This window comes from Hoplias malabaricus, chromosome 8, assembly GCF_029633855.1.
Source record: "Hoplias malabaricus isolate fHopMal1 chromosome 8, fHopMal1.hap1, whole genome shotgun sequence".
In the NCBI taxonomy this organism is placed as follows: Eukaryota; Metazoa; Chordata; class Actinopteri; order Characiformes; family Erythrinidae; genus Hoplias; species Hoplias malabaricus.
The window spans coordinates 45,405,698-45,415,541 of record NC_089807.1 but is presented as its reverse complement, the minus strand read 5'-3'; the positions used below and the strand labels follow the sequence as shown (position 1 = coordinate 45,415,541).

The window sequence follows — 9,844 nt, the reverse complement described above, 5'->3', positions numbered from 1 at the left end:
TTCACCATTTAAGGTGGAAAGGAGACTTGGAATAAGGGCTGTCTGCACAGTCCCCAGTGTCACCACGTCTTCATTTAAGGTGGAATGGAGAATTAGAAAAGGAGAGAAGACCAACGTCACCTTAATAGTTTTGGTTATTTTCTCTTTAAAATTAAATAAAATTTAGCCGTGTTTAAACTCCTCCTGGTTCAAAACACTTTTAAATGTCAGATGAACAGAGCAGTAAGGAGATCGAAGTTATCGGATCATGTTTTTTTTTAAAAAGCAGATACCCTTATGTTTACGTTTGTTTACATTCTTTGTCCCAGAGTCATTCCATAAGAATAAGAACCAACACGCTCTTAAAGCTCATGGGAAGGTTACTGCTGTTATTTCGAGGATATGCTTCGTGCTGCATTTTAGAGCACTGCTGTGAGGATTTGATTGCCACATAAAGATTACTGAGGACAGGTGCTGATGTTGCATCTGAATCCCATCTCATCCCCATCTCTGCTGCACACCTTAATGCTTGTCCTTAGTCACGAGGACCTGGGACTCATGTGCAGCTGCTCCAGTGTGTTACAGTTAGTCTGGTGCTTTGTAAAGCCCCTGCGCAGGGCTGTGGAGCAGTGAGACACACTCTGGAGCGATGGAGCCTGGTACAGTCGCTGTTTATGTGGTTGATTTCCTGTTGCTTCAGAAAATATTGTGATAAACGATAGTTTAGTTTAGTCACAATTACGTTATTGACTCATCGTACAGCACATGGACATCACCTCAGGAACGTCTGCTGACCTCAGTATCACAGGCTGTGTTTACTGCCATTTTTCTTCACATAACAATGAATTTAACCGTGTTTCTTTTGCCACTCGCTCCATCCTCTTCTCCGCTCTCTCTCTTCTGGAGCCATTTTTGTGGATTTGTTTGAAACAAGTGGTTTTATTTAAACATTATGTAAATTCCAATTTCATTGTCTGAGTGTTTCTAGGTTTTTCTGAAATGTCATCGCTCTTTAAAGTGGTGTAATTGTATTATCAGGACATTATATCATCATGATATCAGTGGCATAAACATGGTCTTAAACTGATAATATCATCGTTGATCACAGTTATCTCTGAGGCAATACATCGACCACAAAAAGAGGCTTCCGTAACAGACCGAGGGGTGCGATGTGACAGGTCTAATGCAGCTCCATCCATCACCATCTAAATCTAAATGTAATCATCCAGCATCAGGTCCTGGCCTCACTAATGTTTTTGTGGCTGCCTTCAAATCCTTACAGCAGTGTTCCTGTGTCAGAAGACATGTTGGATGAGCAGGTGTCCACAAACATCTAATGGATGTGATATCCCTCTGTGTGTGTGTGTGTGTGTGTGTGTGTGTGTGTGTAATATCTCCAGGTGATGTTTCATTACCGCACCAGTCTGTGTGACGGCACGGTTTTGGACGATTCCAGGATGATGGGAGGGCGGAGTAAACCCATGGAGCTGATCCTGGGGAAGAAGTTTAAGCTGCCGGTTTGGGAGAGAGTGGTCACCACGATGCGAAAGGGAGAAATCGCAGACTTCACCTGCGACGTAAAGGTGAGCAAGGACAGGTCGAGACAGATTTACAATTAATAATAAACCACCAGTGAGTGACCAAACCTGGCTTAGGCTCCATCATTACTGAGCTGTGAGGGTTGGGTGGGTATATGGATCATTAGGGGGCAATGATATTAATGTTACGATATGTAAACAAGTGCATCGGCTCATTTTGAGAAAGAAAGTGACTAAAGGAAGAGAGAAAACAGCATCCAGTTTTTGTAGAGGGTTTAGGCTGGTCCTTCTACTTCTCTCTCTTCCTCTCCTCCTTCACTCTTTCTCTTGTTCTTTCTCTCCCTCTTCCGCTCCTTCTCCTGATACTTCTCTCTCTCCCTCACTTCTCCACTCTTTCTCTTGCTGTTTCTCTCCCTCTCCTCTTTATCTCACACTTGCTTTCCTGCTACTTCTCTCTTTCCCTCACTTCTCCACTTTTTCTCTTGCTCTTTCTCTCCCTCTCCCGCTCTTTCTCCTGCTACTTCTCTCTCTCCCTCACTCCTCCACTCTTTCTCTTGCTCTTTCTCTCCCTCTCCCCTTTATCTCACACTCCCTGTCCTGCTACTTCTCTCTCTCCCTTACTTCTTCACTCTTTCTCTTGCTCTTTCTCTCCCTCTACCACTACTTCTCCCCCCAAATCTTTCTCTCGTTCTCCCTCTGCCTCTCCCACTATTTTTCTCCTTCTGTGTCCTGTTACTCCTCTCTCTCTCCCATTCTCCCTCAGGCAAAGTATGGACAAAAATGCTGTTGCTTTCTTTTCCTCGCGCACTGTGTCAATAATAAACCAACAACAACTACCACTAAAAAACAAGAACAAACCAGAAGCAAGTGAAAAGAATAAAGGACAAAGAAGGGAAAATAATGAATAAGACCATGTTCAAAAAACAGCTTTAACGGAGATTTTTCATTGGACGGTCAGATGATTCCTCTGGAGGGGCAGAGCCCACCCGAGCTCCCGCAGGCACACCCCTGCGCACTTTACAGGAACATTTACAGAATTATGTTGCCGTGTGTTGATTTATGGCTCTCCCACACACAAGCCACTGTCATTTCTCCCCGTGCGTTTAGTCCCTGTGCGTTTTGTCCCCGTGCGTTTCTCCCCGTGCGTTTCGCCCCGTGCGTTTCGCCCTGTGTGACCACCGAGGACCGATCAGTGATATGTAGAACATTTCTGAAACCCACCTTTAATGTTTTCACATGTGTTTGTTGATGCACACCTTCAAATTCCAGTTCACAGGTAGGTCCTGATAGGAGTTCAGTGTTTTTAACGTGTCCTGTTGTCTGTTCTGCGTTTGCCGCTGTAGCACACCGCCCTGTACCCGCTGGTGTCTCAGTCTCTAAGGAACATCAGCGTGGGGAAGGATCCTCTGGAGGGGCAAAGACACTGCTGTGGAATCGCTCAGGTTCACTCTCACCACACTCTGGGCCACGCTGATCTGGACCACCTTCAGGCCAACCCCCAGCCCCTGGTCTTCACCATCGAGCTCCTGGAGGTGAGGGAGAGGACGGGATCCTGGTTTAGAACAGGTGTTGTCAAGGTTTTAATGTAGGATCTTCAGAGGGCAGAATTAACCCCACTCCTGTCACTGGAGGAGCTTGTCTTACTGCAAATGTGTTCATCATTGACGGCTTGGGACGGGGCTCATTCAGTCCAGGGAACGTGGTAATTAATTGGTAATTAACAGGGCAATTCTGGCTGGTTTTAAAGCCCACACTTGGCACTGAGATCCTGTCCTTCCCCAGGTGTTGCGCCCTGGTTCCTTTGCGCTGGAGACATGGGCGATGACGGATGAGGAGAAACTGCAGGCCGTTCCTCAGATCCATGAGGAGGGAAACGCTCTCTTTAAGAAGGGAGAGATCACTGCTGCTGCAGAGAAGTACTACAACGCCATCGCCTGCCTCAAGAACCTGCAGATGAAGGTGAGACCTGGCGCTAAAACACTTGATTTTGAGGATTACAAGGCAGCATCAGATTTATCATTTTATGAACCCTGGGGTTGAAAATCATGGCATTTCCGTGTTTTTAATGTTTCTGTTAATAACTTGCCAATAATATAGTTCATAAATACAGTTCACACACTTTCTGAACCTGTGGAATCTACTCTTTCGATTTCATTTCATCACAAAGTCGTACGTGACTGTGTACACAAGGTCGTTTGAGCTCAAAAAGAAAGCTTGAGAAACGCCTCATCTGCCCCTCGCCCTGGTCTTAACTGGGGGATTAGTTCCTCAATCTGCCCCTCATCTGTAATGTGTCACTAAGGACTTACTCATCGTGTCACACAGCCTCTGTGCTTCGTCAACATCACAGAGAGATTTAAAATGAGGAAAAATTGAGTGTTCAATGAAATTCTTTCTTTTGCTCCTCACCAAGAATGTGTCAAATGAAAGAGAAAATACAACGAATAACTAGATCACTAATAAAGTGCACAGTTCACTGAGATATATACATAGGTGAACGGTAAAGTGAACGAGTGCTACAATCACAAACAGCAATAAGTAGAAACAATCGTTTGTGTGACAGTGAATGACAGAGGCATGTAAACGTGTTGACAGTAAAGTGCAGGTTATGTCTGAGGTAGGTTCAGGAGTCTAATGGCAGAGGGGAAGAAAGAGTTCTTTAACCTAGTGGTCTTTCCTTTGACACTTCTGTACCTCCGGCCTGAGGGCAGAAGCGTGAAGAGTCCATGCTGGGGGTGGATGGGGTCTTTAAGGATGGAGGCAGCTCTCCTGCGGACTCTCTGGTGGTAGATGCTTTGCAGAGAGGGTAGTGGAGTCCTGGTGATCTTCTCAGCAGTCTTCACCACCCTCTGAAAGCGTTTTCGGTCCATCACAGTCGTGCTGCCGTACCACACAGTGACACAGCTGGTCAGGAGGCTTTCGATGACACAGCTATAAAATTTCTGAGTATTCTGGGGTGTTGAGGGTGAGGTTGTTGTCCTCACACCATGCTACCAGCCCGGTCACTTCCCTCCCGTAGGCCTCTTCATCTCCATCAGTGATGCGTCCTATCACTGCAGTGTCATCTGCGAACTTGAGCATGACATCAACACACTATTTAGACATTAACAGACTATTTTATTCATAAATTCCACTACTTTTGTGAACGTAAGACTCTGGTGAATCCATTACAAGCACAAAACTATTCATCCACGTGAGTCTAGTTACGTTTCACCAGAGAAATGAAGAACTTCTAAAAAACTGACTTTAATTTTTCAGGTTTTTTAATTTTTCATGGGCATCATTTACAGAGAGCTGAGATTGTTCTGAACATTTTAATCTAAAATATATGAGTGTTATGTTCCATGCAGGTGCCTTTTAAGAAAACAAATTTAAAAAGATATGGGAGGAAAAACCCCCAGAGAAACTATCATTAGACTCCAGAGGGTTAACAATTTCTCTGAATTGTCCCTGCGTCCAGGAGCAGCCAGGAGATGTGGCGTGGATTAAACTGGACATGATGATCACTCCGCTCCTGCTGAATTACTGCCAGTGTAAACTGATGCTGGGTGAATACTACGAGGTGCTGGACCACTGTTCATCGCTCCTCAACAAATATGAAGGTAAACACAGCTCAGAACTCAGCTCGCAGACTGTGTGAGTTCCTTTTAGAGAAGTGTAAGAGTGTGCTCTGCGTATCCAGATATTAGAGGAAATGGGTTTCTAAACTGTGACAGAGGCCGATGAACAGTTTGGAGTTGGCGGTGTATGTCCTATGTTTCTGTACAATGCAGAAGCCGTTTTAATAACTGGCTTGTGGCTTGTTTGCTGGCATTGCCCTTTCTCTTTTCTAATTCGTTCGTTTCTAAGTGCCCTGTTCACTGTTCACTGCTGTCTTTGCCGGAGCTCAGGTTTCACAGCCTGGTTGTGTGTTGAGTCCTCAGTCTGTTTCCTTCCTGTAGATAACGTGAAGGCGTATTTTAAGAGGGGGAAGGCCCACGCTGCCGTCTGGAACCAGGCCGAGGCCAGGGCAGATTTTGAGAAAGTTTTGGCCTTGGACCCGTCCCTGGGCCCGGCCGTGGCCAAAGAGATCCGAGCGATGGAGGAGCGCATCCGAGTGAAAGATAAAGAGGAGAAGGGGATCTATAGAAACCTCTTCAGCTACAGCAGCACTTCACCTACAGCAACTACGGTCAGTATCTGACTCAGGCACTAGTCTGGAGTGGACATGTTCACACAAAGCTTTGGGGACTAAAGCCTGGCTACAATTATTAACTTAATATGCCTCTGAGAGTGGATTAATGAAAATAAAATGTTTGTAGATGGAATCTTAAAGGTGAAGTTCACCATTTTAATTTTAAAAACACTGTTTTATAGTGTGTCTCCTCTCCATGTGCTGCTCTACAGTGGGTTTGCTCTGGAAACCGCTCTAATGTGTTTACGAAGCCCCAGTGTCTGTAAATGGGTAAAAAAACAAAGTGTCTGGGTCCGGTGCTAGGCTTTCTCTCTCTCTGCTCACGGCAGAGAAACGCCATCTGGAGGTTTTTAGACAACGGAGAGACTCCAAACGCTGAAAAGCACCGACCGAGATGAGGATGTTGCTCTATTCCTGCTCCATAGGGGGGTAACACTGACTTATTTCTGCTGTTACAGTTACATTACTTAAGGTGGAACTGACTCTAAATTCAGGAGAGCGCTAACTGCATGAAAATAAACACAGAGAGAAGGTGCTACAAAACTAAACAGCTCGAGTTTCTGTGGGAATTCAAACAGTGAATAAACACTTACAGACACTTTTCTCCCCAAACCTACCATTCAACCTTAAAAGACATGGGGCTTCAGAACGTGAACAAAATGCATTTCCCCCCAGTCATAGATGTCTCCTTTATGTCCTGTCGGGCAGCTGTTGGTTAAAGGTTAGAGAATTGATCTTGTGAGATAAATTAAGCCCAAAGTCAAGCCTGTCCAATAGGATCAGAGCTGAGGGTAATTCCTATTGGGCAGTCTTCAGTTTTGGGCTAACTGAGAAATCCTGCTTTGTGGAATTCTCTCTAGTTCCATTAACCTAAATATAAAAAAATAATATAAGGGTGGCACAGTGGTGCAGCAGCAGGTAGTGTCTCTGTCACAGCTCTTGTGTCTGCGTGGGTTTCCTCCGGGTGAGTGTCTGTGAGAAGTGTGGTGTGTTCTCCCTGTGTCTGCGTGGGTTTCCTCCGGGGGACTGTCTGTGGGGAGTGTGGTGTGTTCTCTCTGTGTCTGCGTGGGTTTCCTCCGGGTGACTGTCTGCGAGGAGTGTGGTGTGTTCTCTCTGTGTCTGCGTGTGTTTCCTCCGGGGGACTGTCTGTGAGGAGTGTAGTGTGTTCTCTCTGTGTCTGTGTGGGTTTCCTCCGGGTGACTGTCTATGAGGAGTGTGGTGTGTTCTCCCTGTGTCTGCGTGGGTTTCCTCCGGGTGACTGTCTGTGAGGAGTGTGGTGTGTTTTCTCTGTGTCTGCGTGGGTTTCCTCCGGGTGACTGTCTGTGAGGAGTGTGGTGTGTTCTCCCTGTGTCTGCGTGGGTTTCCTCCGGGTGACTGTCTGTGAGGAGTGTGGTGTGTTCTCCCTGTGTCTGCGTGGGTTTCCTCCGGGTGACTGTCTGTGAGGAGTGTGGTGTGTTCTCCCTGTGTCTGCGTGGGTTGACAATGAATGAATGAATGATGAATTAACCATGTGTGTATATAAAAATAAATATTTAAAAGACATTAATTTTATTCTGCTATCACTCGCTCTTCTATTCTCTGTTGATGGAATTATTTTTGATTCTCTTTCAGAGCTGAGAGACTCCTGGATGTTTCACTTATCGTTTGAGGAGAAGTGTGTTGGAGCGAGTGTAAAATTGGAGCAAAACATTTCCGTTTGTTTTCCCCCACGTTCCAAGACACGGACAGATTCCTCCTTTTATTTCCTCACATTCATCCCTCCATCCTTTATCACCTTTATCCTTATTATCACACACAAGATGATTATATGTCAGTAATAGACCCCTGTATGAAAAGAAACGTAAGCAGAAGTGTTTGGTTTAGTTTAGAGAGGAAGAGGATCGCTCTCCTTTTATATTTAAATCCTTGTTTCACTAGAACTGTAAATTAAAACAACGGAGAAGGCACCCAACAGAAATGAAATCCTCTTAATTCTCGGAGAATAAATCTCAGAAAAAGGAGATTAAAGGAAGGTCCAGCCCTCAGCAGAATCCCATATCCCACACCGGGCCGTGAGTGTGCTCCTGCGAGCGTGTTGAGCTCTAATGATGCGTGAGCAGTGCTTTGAGAAGACGTGCAGGAGGAGGTTGGGGTGTGGAGCTGGTGATGTATTTATGAAGAGCTCTGGGTAAAAATTAAGAGAAAACTGCTCCTCCATTTAATGTGGAATGGGAAGTTGAAATAAACTAATGTTAGCTTCATGGAGCTACAGTTGCTAGAAAAACACGCTAATGTCTTTAAAAAATATTAGTGATAAAAAAAAAATGTGGCACAGCTTATTTCCTAAAAGCAGTTGGGAGCGACAGCTGCCCCCCCCCCCCCCCCCGAAGTACGACATCCTTGTTGTAGACAAATAAAAACACGTAGGCAGGCAGAAGTGACACACATCTATTTTTTAAGGCCATTTTAATATGAACTATGTTTATCCAGGACCCAAAGCAGCGGCAATAACTTCTTTCTGAAAGAGAGACTTTAAAACTTTAAAAGCTGAGCTAAAAGGTTGTTATAATCTTGATGTTTGTCTGAAAGAATACCTCCTTTCGAAGGGTGTCTCTCACAAACATAGGGTCTCTGAAGCAGACGCGAGAAGTGACTGAGAGTTCAACATTTCAGGGGAGCTGCATCTGACACGAGGAACGCAGAAGTGGCGTGACACGCTGCAGAGTATGGGTTAATTATTGGATTTCAGGACCACGTTTGAAAACAGCCCAGATCCAGATCCAGATTCAGTTGTTTGCTGTTCACACTACGACAGAAAAAATCGATTTTTTTGGGCCACTTTTACCTGCTGTTACGTAGCTATCATGGTTGCAGTGGCCTGTGCTGTGATGATGATTAGGAAAACGATGTATCGTCCCCAGCCCTGTCCTCTTCTGTTTATCTGATGTGTCTCTGAACCTTTGATAGTTTCTTTCTCGTTATAATCTCATTTATATCGTCCTGTGTAATCTTTAAATGTAAACACGTGTACCGTCGTTTGTCTCCTCTTCACTGACACACACACGAACTCAGAACATTATTTTCTACAGCTGTGTGCAAAAGTTTGAGCCCGTCTCTAATGGGGTGTTAAAAAGTAAAAGGCAGTGAAAATGTCTTCAAAAGAAAGCACAATTCCACAGTTCGATCGATTCACAATTACTTTTTAATTGACTTCATTGAAAAGATTGAGGAGGAAAAATTAAACTTAATATTTTACGCATGTTTTATCCCAGTGTTAAAGCAGCGCTGTGTAACTGTGAGGAACTGGGGACCCCTCGTGTTTTGTGACGTGGGGTGTGCTGCGCTTCTCTGAACTGAATGATTTGAGTAGTGTGTGTTCACATTGAAGGAATATTCAAAGAAAAGTGGATCAGAGCTCAGAGGTGGAAACGTCTTCTTCACACTGAGTTAAAGTGGAGTCAAAATATTGAAACACCATAATTACTAACGTTCAGAGCTGGGTTTATCCGCAGTATGAGCCACGGCTCTCGAGTGAGTGACGAGTTCAGGTTTTACACAGAGTTCTCCTCCCCGTGCAGTTTTAACAAACACATCTCACACTTTAAACTCGAACAGAAGTCATACGCTGAAATATACAGAAGGGTGCTCTCTGTAGAGATTGTGGTTTATATATTTTCACTCAGAAAATCACCCCAAATCATTTGTGGAAGTCAAACTTTTGCACACGGTTTTAACTCGCGTCTAAACAAAGCCTTTATTCCCCTTTTTCATAGTAAAGCAGTTTGAAGGTGTTCACAGTCAGTTCTGTAGTTGTTCTACAGTGCACCGCCACAGATGAAAGAAGGGTGTGTGTGTGGTAATATGCCTTACGTTTGTGTGTCTCTCACTGAAAGAGCAGACTCTGTGTCTTAACAGAAGCCAAATAAAGTAAAGTATATATGAAATGACTTATTGACTGCGTCCACACTTTCTTGGATACTCTCCTTATAACGAGGAAATCAGGACAGGCCTGTCACTGTCATTCACGCTCCTTGCTGCCAGAGATCCTGAATCCTGAATCCTGGGGCAGGCGTTAGGACTCGGAGGCGGCTCTGACGGACTACAGTTAACGATGCTCCGTCAGAAAAGATCACACCGGTTCAACTCGTGCTGCAGCGGAGGAGCGTCGACCGAC

General features: G+C 44.8%; 1 protein-coding gene across 1 annotated transcript in view; it reads left to right on the top strand.

Annotated features, from left to right (window-relative positions):
• Nucleotides 1–9,633, top strand: part of aip (aryl hydrocarbon receptor interacting protein) — a 10,205-nt gene extending 572 nt beyond the window's left edge. Inside the window, exons 2-7 of the mRNA XM_066679851.1 lie at nt 1,380–1,562; nt 2,861–3,049; nt 3,300–3,476; nt 4,978–5,119; nt 5,459–5,688; nt 7,303–9,633. Coding sequence (XP_066535948.1) covers nt 1,380–1,562; nt 2,861–3,049; nt 3,300–3,476; nt 4,978–5,119; nt 5,459–5,688; nt 7,303–7,308 — 927 coding nt within the window. The 3' untranslated portion in view covers nt 7,309–9,633. The remainder of the gene's footprint in view (nt 1–1,379; nt 1,563–2,860; nt 3,050–3,299; nt 3,477–4,977; nt 5,120–5,458; nt 5,689–7,302) is intronic.
• Nucleotides 9,634–9,844: the final 211 nt, after the last annotated feature.